The sequence below is a fragment of the Macaca fascicularis genome, chromosome 6 (assembly GCF_037993035.2).
Source record: "Macaca fascicularis isolate 582-1 chromosome 6, T2T-MFA8v1.1".
In the NCBI taxonomy this organism is placed as follows: domain Eukaryota; kingdom Metazoa; phylum Chordata; class Mammalia; order Primates; family Cercopithecidae; genus Macaca; species Macaca fascicularis.
In genome coordinates this window covers 186,562,102-186,579,438 of record NC_088380.1, presented here as the reverse complement: position 1 = coordinate 186,579,438, position 17,337 = coordinate 186,562,102, and the positions used below count along the sequence as shown (strand labels likewise).

General features: G+C 48.1%; 1 protein-coding gene and 1 pseudogene across 10 annotated transcripts in view; both read right to left on the bottom strand.

Annotated features, from left to right (window-relative positions):
- CANX (calnexin) overlaps positions 1–7,357 on the bottom strand; it is a 33,782-nt gene extending 26,425 nt beyond the window's left edge. For 2 of the 10 annotated variants that reach the window (XM_065545950.1, XM_073995005.1), the window contains exons 1-4: positions 7,190–7,357; positions 5,149–5,258; positions 4,008–4,082; positions 124–297 (exon numbers count right to left, since the gene is read on the bottom strand). In XM_065545950.1, the coding sequence (XP_065402022.1) occupies positions 124–294 (171 nt within the window). In that variant the 5' untranslated portion in view covers positions 295–297; positions 4,008–4,082; positions 5,149–5,258; positions 7,190–7,357. The remainder of the gene's footprint in view (positions 1–123; positions 298–4,007; positions 4,083–5,148; positions 5,259–7,189) is intronic. The other 8 variants (XM_015452368.3, XM_073995004.1, XM_005558771.4 and 5 more) reach the window with 5 other exon arrangements.
- A 3,785-nt stretch (positions 7,358–11,142) lies between these two features.
- Positions 11,143–13,923, bottom strand: LOC102138295 (high mobility group protein B3 pseudogene; annotated as a pseudogene).
- Positions 13,924–17,337: the final 3,414 nt, after the last annotated feature.

Genomic DNA, 17,337 nt, shown 5'->3' with positions numbered 1-17,337 from the left:
TGGACTCACACTCCTGTCCTAGGCCTCCTGAGTAGTTGAGACTACATGTCTCTGCACCTGGCTATCTTCAAAATTTTATCATCTCAAGAGGTAAAAGGAATAGATTCAAAGACCATTTCAAACCTTGGGAGATGAAGGAGGAGCAGTGGTATCTGGTTTTGAGTCTTCTACCTCTTCAATGACATCGTCAAGGTCATCTTCAATATCAATCACATCATCATCATGTCCATCATGAGCCTCAACAATAACAGTTCCAAGTACCAGTAACATACACAGCAACCACTTCCCTTCCATGATCTACACATAAAAAGAGCAAAATCAGTTAAATGTATTACCACTTATCAAACTTCATAAAGACCACTACCTCTCTCTCATTTAAAATTAAAGCTTTCGGCCGGGCGCGGTGGCTCAAGCCTGTAATCCCAGCACTTTGGGAGGCCGAGATGGGCGGATCACGAGGTCAGGAGATCGAGACCATCCTGGCTAACACGGTGAAACCCCGTCTCTACTAAGAAATACAAAAAATAGCCGGGCGAGGTGGCAGCGCCTGTAGTCCCAGCTACTTGGGAGGCTGAGGCCGGAGAATGGCGTGAACCCGGGAGGCGGAGCTTGCAGTGAGCTGAGATCCGGCCACTGCACTCCAGCCTGGGCTACAGAGCGAGACTCCGTCTCAAAAAAAAAATAATAATAAAAAAAAATAATAAAATAAAATTAAAGCTTTCAAATCACAGAGCTAAAAAGAACTTATTATTTCCTTATCTATAGATAAGGAAAGACAGCCTAGAGAGGATAAAGGGTTTCCCTAAAATCAGTTAGAAGATTCCATTTCTAGAAAATTTCAAAATAAAACTGAAACATACACAACCATCCTCATATAGAGAGGATTGGTTACACAGATGTGAGGCATTCAAATACAATTTCCAACAAACTTTTGCATTTGTAAAGTGTTTTACAACAGACAAAAGCCCTTTCCTACACTAATTTACAATGGGTACCTGTTAAAACATTACAATGAAATAACAGAGATGGCTGGGCGCCGTGGCCCACACCTGTAATCCCAGCACTTTGGGAGGCCAAGGTAGGTGGATCACTAGGTCAGGAGTTCAAGACCAGCCTGGCCAACATGGCGAAACTCTGTCTCTACTAAAAATACAAAAATTAGCTGGGCGCGATGGTGGGTGCCTGTAGTCTCAGCTACTTGGGAGGTTAAGGCAGGAGAATTGCTTGAACCCAGGAGGCAGAGCCTGCAGTGAGCCAAGATCGCGCCACTACACTCTAGCCTGGGTGACAGAACAAGACTCCGTCTCAAAAAAAAAAAAATAAATAACACAGAAAATAATTCCTCTCACATTAAAGGTTTAATATGGATACTGTTGCTCAAATACCATCAATAGACATGTTTTCAAATTAGTGTTTTAGAACTCAACAAGAATATTAAACTAAGAACAAGCTACTTTTAAAATTCATATATTTACTTTATTTATTTTGTGATGGATTCTCCCTCCGTCGCCCAGGCTGGAGTGCAGTGGCACCATCTCAGCTCACTGCAACCTCCGCCTCCCAGGTTCAAGCAATTCTCCCACCTCAGCCTCCTGAGTAGCTGGGATTACAGGCACCCGCCACCACGCCTGGCTAATTTTTGTCCTTTTAGTAGAGACAGGGTTTCGCCATGTTGGCCAGGCTGGTCTCAAACTCCTGACCTCAGGTGATCTGCTTGCCTCAGCCTCCCAAAGGGCTAGGATTACAGGCGTGAGCCACTGCACCTAGACAAAACAAGCTACTTTTTTTTTTTTTTTGAGATGGAGTCTTACTCTATCACCAGGCTAGAGTACATTGGCACTATCTCGGCTCACTGCAACCTCCATCTCCTGGGTTCAAGTGATTCTCCTACCTCAGCCTCCCAAGTACCTGGGATTACAGGTGTACAGGTGTGTGCCACCACACTCAGCTAATTTTTGTATTTTTAGTATAGACGGGTTTTCACCATGTTGGCCAGGATGGTCTCAATCTCTTGACCTCGTGATCTGCCCGCTTCGGCCTCCCAAAGTGCTAGGATTACAGGAGTGAGCCACTGTGCCTGGCCAACAAGCTACTTTTATCTCTTATTTTCTAACCACGTAAGTGCCCTGTGTATTATATTAGACGTGTCTTGGGTGGTAGTGGGCTCTCTTTCCAAGGACCACAGATCTAAAGAAATAAAAACTGAGCTACACAGATGCACAAGATGATGTGGTTGGTAACAGGGAAATTTTCATTTTTGGCCCTGAGAAAGCACAGCTAAAAGGTGGGGGAGAAAACAAGTAGAAGATATACAACTAGAAATGTGCACACACACACACACAAGATGTCCTTTTCTCCTCACATCCTCTGCCCACACAGTCACCCGATCAATCCTAGTCTTTCATTCTTCTCCATTACTGACATCAGGATACTTAAATGTTACCTTATATTACTATGGCCTCTAGTTTCTTCCTCCTCTTTCAAGCTATCCTACAACAAGACAGACTCATCACCCAAAAACTATCATGAGTCCATGTCTGCAAAAATGTCTAAGTCTTTAGCTAGCAATCAGCACCCTCTCCCTCCACTGCTGCTCTACGTGCCATTCCCCCAAGAATCTTCAACTCCCTCGATTAAGACCTTATTTCCCAGCCTGGCCAACATAAACACAGCCTGACCCCGTCTCTACCAAAACAAAACAAAACAAAACAAAAACCACGATCCTGTCTCTACAAAAAATCAAAAAAAGAAAACTTCACCCAGACATGGTAGCACACACACCTGTTGTCCCAGCTACTCAGGAGGCTAAAGTAGGAGAAGCTTGAGCCTGAGAGGTTGAAGCTAAAGTGAGCCGTTGGGCAGGGTGGGGTGGCTCATGCTTGTAATCCTAGCACTTTGGGAGGCTGGTAGACTGCCTGAGCTCAGGAGTTTGAGACCAGCTAGGGAAAGATGGTGAAAGTCCCTTTCTACTAAAATACAAAAAATTAGCCAAGCGTGGTGGTGCACATCTGTAGCCGCAGCTGCTCAGGACGCTGAGAGAGGAGAATCGCTTGAACCTGGGAGGCGGAGGTTGCAGTGACCCGAGATGGCGCCACTGCACTCCAGCCTGGGCCACAGAGAGAGACTCCACCTCCTCAAAAAATAAAAATAAAAATAAGAAATACGCCAGGCACAGTGGCTCACGCCAATAATCCCAGCACTTTGGGAGACGAAGGCAGGCTGATCACCTGAGGTCAGGAATTCAAGACCAGCCTGGCCAACATGGCAAAACCCTATCTCTACTAAAATACAAAAATTAGCTGGGCAGGCTGGGCGTGGTGGCTCACACCTGTAATCACAGCACTTTGGGAGGCCGAGGCAGGTGGATCACCTGAGGTCGGGAGTTCAAGACCAGCCTGACCAACATGGAGAAACCCTGACTCTACTAAAAATACAAAATTAGGCAGACGTGGTGGCCAGCTACTCAGGAGGCTGAGGCAGGAGAATTGCTTTAACCCACGAAGTGGAGTTTGCAGTGTGAGTTGAGATCATGCCACTGCACTGGGCCTGGGCGACAGAGTGAGACTGTCTCAAAAAAATAAAAAAGTCAGCTGTGATGGCACCACTGCATTCAAGCCTGGGCAACAGAGTAAGACTGTCTCAAACAAATAAACAGAAAAAGAAAGCGGAGTTTCAGAGATATTTGCAGACCCGTGTTTATAGCAGTACTACTCACAACAGCCAAGAGTCAGAAGCAACCCAAATGTCCATCAATGGATGAATGAGTAAACCAAATGTGGTACAGGTATACAACGGAATACTATTCAACCTCAAAAAGGAAGGAAATCCCATCACCGGCTATAACATGGATGAACCCTTGAAGACAATATGCTAAGTAAAATAAGCAATTCACAAACAGATACCACAGTTTTAAAAAAGAAGGAAGGAAGAAAGGGAGGGAGGGAGAGAAGAAGGGAGAGAAAGCTGAGCTTAATTTCTGGTCTCCTGGTTGGCATGGGGGCTCGCACCTGTAATCCCAGAACTCTGGGAGTCGGAGGAAGCAGGATGATAGCTTGACCAGCCTGGGCAACAAAGTGAAGTATCTGTGAAAAATTAAAAAAAAAAAAAAATTAGCTAAGAGTAGTGTCATCCGCCTGTAGTTCCAGCTACTCAGGAGGCTGAGGCAGGAAGATCACTTGAATCAATAAGCGCAGGAGTTTAAGACTGCAGTGAGCAATAATCACACCACTGCACTCCAGCCTGATGACAGAGCAAGACCCTGTCTCTAAAAAAAAAAAGTAGGGCCGGGCGCAGTGGCTCACACCTGTAATCCCAGCACTTTGGGGGGCCGACGCAGGCGGACTGCCTGAGCTCAGGAGTTCGCAACCGGCCTGGACAACCCAGTGAAACCCCATCTCTACTAAAATACAAAAAAATGGGCCGGGCGTGGCGGCATGTGCCTGTAGTACCAGCTACTTGGGAGGTTGAAGCAGGAGAATTGCTTGAACCCGGGAAGCGGCGGTTGCAGTGAGCCAAGATAACACCACTGCACTCCAGCATGGGTGACAGAGGGAGACTCAGTCTCAAAAAAAAAAAAAAAAAAAAGTACATCTGTTGCAGTAACAAAGAATTCAACCAGGACTTTCCTGACAAGTTTCACCATAAGCTATATAGGCTATAACTGTGTTTAGGTACTTTCATTATTTCCTAGGCGTTATTATGAACTATGTATTCTATTTCCACAGTTCATTACACTTTTTTTTTTTTTTTTTCTGAGATGGAGTCTCACTCTGTCACCCAGGCTGGAGTGCAATGGCACCATCTCCACTCACTGCAACCTCCGCCTTTCAGGTTCAGTGATTCTCCTGCCTCAGCCTCCAGAGTAGCTAGAGGTTAATTTTTTTCTGTATTTTTAGTAGAGACAGGGTTTCACCATGTTGGCGAGGCTGGTCACCAACTCCTGGCCTCAAGTAATCTGCCCACCTTAGCCTCCCAAAGTGCTCGAACTACAGGCGTGAGAGCCACCGTGCCCAGCCAATTCATTACACTTTTTAAACTAGTTCCATGTTCATCGTTTTATCTGCCCCTCCCAATTGCCCCCTAAAGGTGAAGAACCCAGCAGACTTCGTATTCCTAAAGTTACGGAAACAAAAGTAGGACAAAAGCTACCGGTGGTGGCTCACGCCTGTAATCCCAGCACTCTGGGAGGCTGAGGCGGGTGGTTCACGAGGTCAGGAGATCGTGACCATCATGGCTAACACGGTGAAACTCCGTCTCTACTGAAAAATACAAAAAAATTAGCCGGGTGTGGTGGTGGGTGCCTGTAGTCTCAGCTACTCGGTAGGGTGAGGCAGGAGAATGGCGTGAACCCAGGAGGCAGAGCTTGCGGTGAGCCAAGATCGTGCCACTGCACTCCAGCCTGGGTGACAGAGCGAGACTCCGCCTCAAAAAGAAAAAAAAAGCTACCATACTGGGCCCACAATTCAAGTTTCATGAGCCTGCAATTCATGCTCACCAACTGCCACTTCATCCCCTTAAGCTGTCTTCCAGGGCAAAGAGAACTCTAACTACAAGGATGCAATAGTGTGATTGCCAAAACGGCAGCAACGACTTTTGTCAAAACATTTACCCCTTGTGGCCCTGAGAAGATAATGCGCTAAATGAACTGTGGAGTCAAGATAGTAAGGTGTGGGGGAATGCTGACACCCACCTGCAGCCAAGTCAGAAAATTTCTGTTGTGCAACACTGACCCCACACACAGTTCACTCGGGCATTCTCATGACCCAGTTACCTGGCTTGTTTGTGCACCCTGGTTGATGCAAAGAACTCCCACATAGTCCTTTACCTCTGCTCTAAGTATAATTACACCAAATGTACAACAGTTGATTAACATGGCAGTTGATTCTATTCATGACCCTCAAACAATATTGGGAAAAGACTGAGATACAGAATGATTTTAAAGATCAATAAAATTCTTCCCCCTTAAAAAAATCTAATTAAAAAATTAAGCAAAATATTCCATTTCCTAAATCAGAGGTAAAAAGACTTAACTATAGTTCATCTTGTCCTCTCAATCTTTTAATATTAAGCTCAGTTTAACTTCCCTCAACCAGCAATCACTTGTGTCATACCTAACAGTTAATACACAATGCCCAGTTTCTTCCATCACCATAACTGTGACTTCAGGTCCTGGGAAACAGGACTGAACCAGTTCACTAGGATGGCAGTGTATTGGTCCAAAGGCATTCAGATTATAATAATGTATTGCAGTAATTATAGGGCAGTTACTAAATGTCAGACTTCCCTTATTGTATACATATCTGAATGTAATCCTCACAGATCCATCAGGTATTATTATATCCATCACTTGACAAGAACGGGGGCACAAAGGGTAAGAAACCTGCCGAAGTTCACAGAGCAACAAATGACCAATGAAAGACTTGAGCCAGGGCCTTAACGTTAACCACTGCACTGCCTATCCCTGAACTATAATCCCAGCACCATCATTAAACTAATCGCATGACCTTGGGCCAGTCATTTCATACCTCTAGGCCTCCCCTGTAAAAACAGATGCATGAGATGAGTTTTCGGGTGCTTTCCTGCTTTTAACGCCCTGTCCATCTCCAACTGGATGACTCTCCTCCAGAATAGGTGCTGTAACTGTCAAGTTTCTCAACCACTGCGTGTTCTCCTTCTAGTACATTCCCCTTTCTCTTCAGGGAGCTAGGGTCCAGTCTACTCTTTGGATTTTCAAATACTAAACTGTAACGCTAATCCTAAACATTCCCCCTCGGTCTAACACCATCCTTCCCTACTGCTAGGGGTACCCAGCAGGCCCGATTCCACTCCACACTTTTACCCAGTTACTCCAGCCCACCTCGCGGCTGCCAGGCAGCAGGCAAAGAGGCCTAAGAAAGCCCTAGAAGCAAAGCCATAGGAATAAGTCAGCTTTCCCAGAGGTCAAGGAAGGCTGTAGGGCCACCTGCCACGCCTCCCGACCCCGGCCGCGCGGCCTGGGCCCGCTCCCCAACCAAAGAGGCCCGAATTCGGGCCTCCCCGCTCACCGCGGGCGCGTCGGACAGGGCCTGGGCCCTCAAGAGCCAGCCCGACCCCTCAGTCCCCGGCCACGCCCGACCCCTCAGCCGCAGAGGCGCTCCCAGCCCCCGGGGTCCTCACAGGCCCGAGGACGCACTCAGGTCTCCCGTCTCACCTCTAGCCTCCCGGGGACCGCGGGGCTGCCCGTGCCCCTTCCCGCCCGCACACCTGGCCCCGCGCCGCAGTAAAGACAGAGGCGGAGGCGGCCCGACCGTCACGTGCCGCAGAACCAACAGGCCTCGGACACCGCTGCCGCGCGAGCGAGCCCCACCGCACTAAGCCCGGCCCTGCGCCCGCCCCTGGCCCCTCAGTAGCCACAGCCGGCGCCAAGTCCCGCCCACCCGCGCAAGCCCCGACATCCGGTTGGCCGGCGTGGGCATCGCTCTACGCACCGTCCCATACGCCCCCTACGGCTATTCTTCGTGGAGTGTGACGATTGGTCGGGAGTGAGGCAGGAAGTGGCTGTTGGTTGGGCGGGAGGTGAGGGGCGGGCCACGCTGGATCGAGAGCGCCGGGCGCGCGCGTCCCGGGGCGGGGCTGGCTTAACAGGCGTTCCCGCGCTCGGTTGCCGTGGTGCCTTCGGGGGCGTTCCAACCCAACCCCCAGCGGCCCTCACCCGTCTGGTTGCTGGAGCCGAGACTTGGGACGCATCGCGCGCCCTTAGCTGACGGGGCAAACGGCAGCAGGCGGGAGGGGTGGGAGTGCGACGATCAGCCATCAAGGAGGGCCGGTTGCAGCGAACGCGGGCCCCTATGGGCGTGAGCAGAACGCAGCGCGGGCGCCTGGCCGGCCAGCCGTGCCCCGCTCCGCGCCGTGTGAGCCGGCGCCGCAGTTCCTGCAGAGTCATGGCTCGGCGCAGGAGCCTGCGCAGCCTCGTCGCCCAGCATAACACACAATCCAGAGTAACACAATCCGAGGTTATCTGAACTTTCAATTTATGTTTCCTGAAGTGAGATTAGGGGTCAGGGCAGAGGATGAGCCCTGAGATACAGGGATGACAGGATGAGAGAAGGCATGGTGCCGTGGAAAGATTTCAGATACGCCACCATTTTAGTAACCCACTCTTAGCACGTCTTCAGTTTTCAGTATGCTGAGAACCTCACAAAATGGAAGTGGCCCCGGGTTTTTCTAGACCTTTAGAGATCTTGATCTCTTGTCCTCTGTTTGGACACCCACAGGCTTGAAAACTTGGGTGGAAAACACTAGAATCAGCGGATGTATCACTGATCTCAAAGCCCTCTTGCCACCTGGAAGGGGAAGAAAGGCAGGGTTTGGTGTTTGCATGAGTTAGTATCATCCAACCCTCAGCTCCCCAATTTTTTATTTTTATTTTTATTTTTTGAGACGAAGTCTTGCTCTGTCGCTCAGGCTGGAGTGCAGTGGTGCGATCTTAGCTCACTACAACCTCCGCCTCCCGGGTTCAAGCGATTCTCCCTCAGCCTTCCGAGTCGCTTGGATTACACACGCCTGCCACCACGCCCGGCTAATTTTTGTATTTTTAGTAGAGATGGGTTTCACCATGTTGGCCAGGCTGGCCTCAGGTGATCAACCTGTTTCGCCCCTCCCAAAGTGCTGGGATTACAGGCATGAGCCAGGCGCCCTGCCCTCAGCCCCAAAATTTGTGTAGGAGAATTTTGGTTTCCTGTCTACCTGGGGAAGCAGCTATTCAAAGCAGAATAAAATTCTGGATGGTACACGATCCAAATAATGAGCTTAAAATGTAGTTACAGGGGCCGGGCACGGTGGCTCAAGCCTGTAATCCCAGCACTTTGGGAGGCTGAGACGGGAGGATCACGAGGTCAGGAGATCGAGACCATCCTGGCGAACATGGTGAAACCCCGTCTCTACTAAAAAATACAAAAAACTAGCCGGGCGAGTGGCGGGCGCCTGTAGTCCCAGCTACTCGGGAGGCTGAGGCAGGAGAATGGCGTAAACCCGGGAGGCGGAGCTTGCAGTGAGCTGAGATCCGGCCACTGCACTCCAGCCTGGGCGACAGAGCGAGACTCCATCTCAAAAAAAAAAAAAAAAAAAAAAAAATGTAGTTACAGGAACCACATTTGTGAGCAAAAGAGCTACTCCTGCAAAGGTAAGTGCCAAAAGACTGTGGTACTATGGAGAATTCAGTGGGATTCCGAGGGGGAGGAACTGCTTCCATCCAGAATGGACCAGCAAAGAGGTTAGAACTGGCTGGGTGCGGTGGCTCTCCCTGTAATCTGAGCACTTTGGGAAGCTGATGCAGGAGGATCATTTGAGCCCAGGAGTTCAAGACTAGCCTGGGCAACATAGTGAGACCCCTGTCTCTACAAAAATAAAAATAAAAAAATTAGCCTGGCATGGCCGGGCGCCGTGGCTCACGCCTGTAATCCCAGCACTTTAGGATGCCGAGGCGGGGGCAGATCACGAGGTCAGGAGATCGAGACCATCCTGGCCAACATGGTGAAACCCCATCTCTACTAAAAATACAAAAAATTAGCCGGGTGTGGTGGCAGGCGCCGGTAGTCCCAGCTACTCGGGAGGCTGAGGCAGGAGAATGGCGTGAACCCGGGAGGCAGAGGTTGCAGTGAGCCGAGATCACGCCACTGCACTCCAGCCTGGGCGACAGAGCGAGACTCCATCTAAAAAAAAAAAAAAATAGCCTGGCATGGTGCACACCTGTAGACCCAGATACTAGGAAGACTGAAGCAGGAGTATCCTTGACTCCTTCTTGGTTGAGGAGGCTGCAGTGAGCCAAGATCGGGCCACTGCACTCCATCCAGCCTGGGCAACAGACTGAGAACCCGTCTCTAAATAAATAAATAATAAAAACAAATAGATGTTTTACATGGGCACCATTTGTGTGGTCCAAAGCAATTACAATAGTAACATCAACCTGGATTACCATAACAGATAGAATAATAATGAAAACATATTGTACAAATTCCCAAAATGTGACACAGAGACCAGAAGTGAGCACGTGCTGTTGGAAAAATGGTGCTTATAGACTTGCTTGATGCAGGGTTGCCACATTCAATTTGTAAAAAAACACAGTATCTGTGAAAAGCAATAAAGGGAGTGCAGTAACAAGAGGTTTACAGCCTGTTTACATTCTGACATGGAGCAACAGTCAAGATTTAGTGTTATGTGAAAAAGCACAGAGAAAGGTGTGTTTCCTTTCACAGTGGAAAGGGAGATGTATTCTCACACATGTACGCTTGGCCAAACAAGCTTACTAGAAGGATATACAAGAAACTGCTAGGAGAGGTTAATGCTGGAGAGGGGACCTGTAACTCTAGAAGCAGAAATACTTTCTTGGCCAGGCACAGTGGCTTACGCCTGTAATGCCAGCACTTTGGGAGGCGGGCGGATCACCTGAGGTCAGGAGTTCAAGACCAGTATGGCCAACATGGTGAAACCCTGTCTCTACTAATACAAAAATTAGCCGGGCATACTGGTGCACACCTATAGTCCCAGCTACTTGGGAGGCTGAGGCAGGAAAATCGCTTGAACCCGGGAGGCGAAGGTTGCAGTGAGCCAAGATTGTGCCACTGCACTCCAGCTTGGGTGACAGAGCCAGACAGTCTCAAAAAAAAAAAAAAAAATGACACTTTCTTTAAACATGCATATGATTTTTTCAACAAAGAATCAGGCCAAGTGAGGTAGATCATGCCTGTAATCCAGCACTTTTGGGAGGCCAAGGTGGGTGGATCACTTGAACCCAGGATTCAAGACCAGCCTGGGAAACATGACAAGACCCCATCTCTACAAAATATACAAAAATTAGCTGGGCATAGTGGCTTGAGCCTGTAGTCCCAGCTACTCGGGAGGCTGAGGTGAGAGGATTGTCTAAGGCCAAGAGGTGGAGGCTGCAGTGAGCCAAGATCAGGCCACTGTACCAGAGTAACACCCTGTCTAAAAAAATAAAAATAGGTCGGGTGTGGTGGCTCACGCTTGTAGTCCCAGCACTTTGGGAGGCCAAGGCGGGTGGATCACCTGAGGTCGGGAGTTGGAGACCAGACTGACCAACACGGAGAAGCCCCGTCTCTACTAAAAATACAAAATTAGCCAGGCATGGTGTAATCCCAGCTACTTGGGAGGCTGAGGCAGGAGAATCGCTCAAACCTGGGAAGCGGAGGTTGCAGTGAGCCGAGATTGCGCCATTGCACTCCAGAATGGGCAACAAGAGTGAAACTCCGTCTCAAAAAATAAATAAATAAATAAATAAAAATTAGGACTGGCGCAGTGGCTCACGCCTGTAATCTCAGCACTTTGGGAGGCCGAGGTGGGTGGATCATGAGGTCAAGAGATCGAGACCATCCTGGCTAACACAGTGAAACTCCATCTCTACTAAAAAAAAAAAAATTAGCCAGGCATGGTGGCGGGCGCCTGGAGTCCCAGCTGCTGGGAAGGATGAGGCAGGAGCATGGCGTGAACCTGGGAGGTGGAGCTTGCAGTGAGCTGAGATCGCGCCACCGCACTCCAGCCTGGGAGACAGAGGGAGATTCTGTCTCAAAAAAAATGAATAAACTAAATAAAAATTTTAAAAAAAGAAAAAGAAATTTTAGCTTTAGCTTTTGTGCTTTTTTCAAAATAGGCAGTATATTTCAAACAGTAAGCAAAATTGTTGATCCATTTGTCCTTTGTATCCAGCTTCTTCTCATAGCTTAACTTGTCTCTCCACCCTTCCCGCAAAGCCACCCTCATCCTTGCTCATGCCCAGCTTTTGCTTGAAGGAGAAAGTGGGCACACAGAGAGAGGGCGCACTCACATTTTTATCCATTACTTTCTTTTTTTTTTGACAGATAAACAGTTTGTTTATTCATCCTCCTCTGCTCCTCCTCATCTCCCTGTTCCTCTTCCTCTTCCACCTTTTTCCGGGCAACTGTAGCAGGACCCTTTGCGCCATCAAACTTTCCTTTCGACTTACAGTCAGCAACATCCTTCTCATACTTCTCCTTCAGCTTTGCCGCCTTAGTGATGTAAGGCTGCTTTTCACTGTCATTTAAGTTCTTCCACATCTCACCCAGCTTTTTGACCATGTCTCCAATAGAGATGCCGGGGTTTGTGGATTTCATCTTGGGGCAGAATTCCGAAGAAAACAGGAAGAATCCAGACGGTGGCCTTTTGGGGGCATTAGAATCCTTCTTCTTCTTGCCTCCCTTAGCTGGTCCATAACCCTTCGTTTCCTGATCACAGCGTACTTTATCCGCCTTTGCCATTTCATCAGACTTCGACTTCTCTTTCCCAGACATTGTCTTCCACCTCTCAGAGCACTTCTTGGAAAATTCTGCAAAATTGATGGTTTCTTTTTACGTTCTTCTCTGCACGTCTGCACAAAGAAGACATAAGCAGACATCTTGCCCTTTGGTTTCTCGGGCTCACCTTTAGCCATCCTGACTATATTGTTCACTCTCATTACTTTTTTTTTGAGACGGAGTTTCTCTCTTGTTGCCCAGGCTGGAGTGCAATGGCACGAGCTCGGCTCACGGCAACCTTGGCCTCCGGAGTTCAAGCGAATCTCCTGCCTCAGCCTCCTGAGTAGCTGGGATTACAGGCGTGAGCCACCACGCCCAGTCCATTACTTTCTTAATAGTTAGGCTGGTAATGGTCATTTCTCTATAGTTTCTCTATACTCATGCTAATCTGGCATTGTCAGAATGATGGACAAAGAAAGAGATATGTAACTACGTTAATTGAAGTTTATTTTATTACAGTGAAATTAAACCTTTTTTTTTTTTTTTTTAAGACAAGTTCCCGGCCAGGCTAGAGTACAGTGGCACAATCATGGCTCACTGCAGCCTCAAACTTCTGGGCTCAAGGAATCTTCTTGCCTTAGCCTCCCAAGTCACTAGGACTACAGGCATGCACCACCATGCGTGGCTAATTTTTATTTTTATTTTATTTTTTTGAGACAGATTCTCACTCTGTTGCCCAGGCTAGAGTACAGTGCACAATCTTGGCTCACTGCAACCTCTATCTCCTGAGTTTAAGCGATTCTCATGCCTCAGCCTCCAGAGTAGCTGGGACTACAGGCATGTGCCATTTCACCCGGCTAATTTCTGTATTTTTAGTAGAGATGGGGTTTCGCCATGTTGGCCAGGCTGGTCTCAAACTTCTGACCTCAGGTGATCCACTTGCCTCGGCCTCCCAAAGTGCTGGGATTACAGGCATGAACCACAGCACCTGGCCAACATTTTTCATGTTCATTAACCATACGTATATTTCTTCCTTTGTGAATTCTCTATTCATGTCGTTTGTCCATTTTTCCACTATAGGGTTTGTCTTTTTCATACTGGTTTGTAAGGAATCATTAGGTACTATGTGCACGTACAGTGGCTCTTGCCTGTAATGTCAGCAATTTGGGAGGCCGAGGCAGGCAGACCACTTGAGCCCAGGAGTTTGAGACCAGCCTGGGCAACATGGCAAAACCCTATCTGTACAGAAAATAAAAAATCAGTGGCATGTGCCTGAGTGCCAGCTACTCAGGAGGCTGAGGTAGGTGGACAGATCCAGCCCAGGAGGTTGAGGCTGCAGTGAGCCGTGATCATGCCACTGCACTCCACTAGCCTGGGCAACAGAGCAAGACCCTGTCTCTAGAAAATCAAATAAGTAGAGACAGGGGCTCTTTGTTGCCCAGGGGCTGCTTCAAGTGACCCTCCTACATTGGCCTCTTAAAGTGCTGGGATTACAGATGTGAGCCACTGTGCCCAGACCTTTAAGAGCTTTTAAACTGGGGGCTCTTTTTGGTTATAAGGAACAGAGATGGCTGGACAGAGTGGCTCATGCCTGTAATCCCAGCACTTTGGGAGACCGAGACGGGCAGATCACTTGAGGTCAGGAGTTCTAGACCAGCCTGGCCAACATGGTGAAACCCTGTCTCCACTAAAAATACAAAAATTAGCCAGGCATGGTGGTGCGTACCTGTAGTCCCAGCTACTTGGGAGGCTAAGGCAGGAGAATGGCATGAACCCGGGAGGCAGAGCTTGCAGTGAGCCGAGTTCGTGCCACTGCACTCCAGCCTGGGCGACAGAGCGAGACTCTGCCTCGAAAAAAATAAAATAAATAAATAAATAAATAATAATAAAGAAGAGAGATATACTGAAACTACCTCAAGGAAAGTACATAGGGATGTCAAAGAACCCAAGGAGAGGAAGAGAGTACTGCCTTGCCTCATGCTATCCCGAGCTGGGATTGCAGTGTAGTGGCTCTTGCTGTCTTCCAGAGCCAACTGACATCTGCTTCAACCTCCCTTTCTTGATCAGGCACTTTCACTCATTTTTTTTTTCTTTGTTTTCTTTGCAGAGATGGGATCTCCCTGTGTTGCCCAAGCTGGTCTCAAACTCCTGGGCTTAAAGGGATCCTCCCGCCCTGACCTCACAAAATGCTGGGATTATAGGCATGAGCCAGTGTGCCCAGCCCACTCACCTTTTTACACAGCTTAGTCAGCCTGAAAAAACAACCATACACTGGCTAACATTTCAAAATATTAACCCACCACACAGTCTTGTTTAAATGTATATAGGCCAGGCGCGATGGCTCACGCCTGTAATCCCAGCACTTTGGGAGGCTGAGGCGGGTGGATAACTTGAGGCCAGGAGTTCGAGACCAGCCTGGCCAACAAGGCGAAACCCCATCTCTACTAAAAATACAAAAATTAGCCAGGCATGGTGGTGGGTCCTGTAATCCCAGCTACTCTGGAGGCTGAGGCAAGAGAATCGCTTGAACCTGGGAGGCAGAAGTTGCCATGAGCCAAAATCGTGCTGCTGTACTCCAGCCTGGGCAACAGAGTGAGACATGGTCTCAAAAAACTAAAGTAAAAAAATAATAAATCAATGTCTATAAACATAAACCCACTATAAATTAATTTACAGCTCTATGTCAATATAAAACCGTAAGTTTATAATTTTACCTATAATACAAACCAAAAAGTCAAATTAACATTTATGTTACTTTTTTTTTTCTTTTTTGAGAGAGTCTCACTCTGTCGTCCAGGCTGGAGTGCAGTGGCATGATCACAGCTCACCGCAACCTCTGCCTCCTGGGTTCAAGTGACTATCATGTCTCAGCCTCCCATGTAGCTGGGATTACAGGCTGGTGCCACCACGCCCAGCTAATTTTTGTATTTTTTGTAGAGACAGGGTTTCGCCATGTTGTCCTGGCAGGTCTTGAACTCCTGGCCTCAAGTGATCTGCCTGCCACAAGCTCTCAAAGTGACTTTCTTAAGTGTTTTTTTTTTTTTTTGAGATGGAGTCTTGCTCTGTCACCCAGGTTGGAGTGCAGTGGTGCAATCTCAGTTCGCTGCAACCTCCGCCTCCCAGGTTCAAGTGATTCTCCTGCCTCAGCCTCCTGAGTATGTGGGATTACAGGCCCGTGCCACCACACTTGGCTAATTTTTGTATTTTTAGTAGAGACAGCTTCCACCATGTTGGTCAGGCTAGTCTCGAACTCCTGACCTTGTGATCAACCTGCCTCAGCCTCCCAAAGTTTTGGCGTTACAGGCATGAGCCACTGCACCCAGCCTCTTTTCAGATTTTTTTTTTTTTGGAGACGAAGTCTCACTCTTGTCCCCCAGGCTGGAGTGCCATGGTTCGATCTCAGCTCAATGCAACTCCGCCTCCCAGGTTCAAGTGATTCTCCTGCCTCAGCCTCCCGAGTAGCTGGGATTACAGGAGTGTACCACCACGCCTAGCTAATTTTTGCATTTTAAGTACAGACGTGGTTTCACCATGTTGGCCAGGCTGGTCTCGAACTCCTGACCTCAGGTGATCTTCCCGCCTCAGCCTCCTAAAGTGCTGGGATTACAGGCATGAGCCACCATGCCTGGCCAACTTCTTTTTTAAAACTATATTAGCACAGAGAACACCATGTTGTTTCAGGGAAGGGCAAATGTCACTAACAGAGTATCACAGAAGCCAGACTGAAATTTCCATGGGGAAAAACAAGATTTAGCTTCCTTGGTTTGGGGAATATTAACATTCCTCTTGGTTGCCAGAAGGGACCCACTGACATTCACACCCAGTGTGATTCACAGCCAGTGTGGTACAAATGCTCGTGATGTGGAAAAATCTGAAAAATTTTCAGATGCTCTTCTCCTTTCCTTTCTGCCATCAGAATAAACCTTATGTCCTTCAATTCAGACCTGCTGGGACCCGGTGGCACACCCTTCCCTTCCTCACAGGCTTCAAACCTTGTCTCTTCAGTGACATGGAGATGGGGATCCTCAAAGGAACCAGGAGCCACTTTTAAAATTGTGAATCTTTAAATTCTGAAGGCTCATTAAATGTCCTCAAAATCAAGGTCTTCTTGTGAAAGGAGTTAGCATCCATGTTAACTGGGAATTATCCATCATCTCTCCTAACTTTTCCTGTTCAAATAATCAAATAAGGACTTCCAGGAGTAGGCAAGAACTTTAGAAAGAAAAAAAGAGGCCGGGTGGGGTGGCTCACGCCTGTAATCCCAACACTTTGGGAGGCTGAGGCAGGTGGATCAGCTGAAGTCAGAAGTTCGAGACCAGCCTAGCCAACATGGTGAAACCCCGTCTCTACTAAAAATACCAAAAAATTAGACAAGCATCGTGGTGGGCACCTACAATCCCAGCTACTCAGGCAACTGAGGCAGGGGAATTGCTTGAACTCGGAAGGCAGAGGTTGCAGTGAGCCGAGATCGCGCCATTGCACTCCCACCTGGACAACGAGAGCAAAACTCTGTCTCAAAAAAAAAAAAATGAAAGACTTCCTTGGGTTTTGTAGTATTCTCTTTTTGGTAGGCCATGAAATAAGGGAAGCTGTATGCCATTCCTGGTGGCCATCTATGATCTGTCTGAAGTATGTTTTTGTTGTTTTTTGTTGTTGTTCTTATTGTTTTTGAGACAGAGTCTCGCTCTGTTGCCCACACTGGAGTGCTGTGGCATGATCTCTGCTCACTGCAACCTCCGCCTCCTGGGTATAAACGATTCTCCTGCCTCAGCTTCCCAATTAGCTGGGATTACAGGCGCACGCCACCATGCCCAGCTAATATTTTATTTTTAGTTTTAGTAGGGATGGGGTTTCACCATGTTGGCTGGGCTGGTCTCAAACTCCTGACCTCAAGTGATCCACCCACCTCGGCCTCCCAAAGTGCTGAGATTACAGGCATGAGCCACCATGCCTGGCCAAATATCATGATTGCTAATGAAAAGTGACCTTAGGCGGCCGGGTGCCGCCTAATAGATAATAGATAGATAAAGACAGTATTCTTTTTTTTTTTTTTCTTCTCAGGATGGAGTCTTGCTCTGTTGCCAGGCTGGAG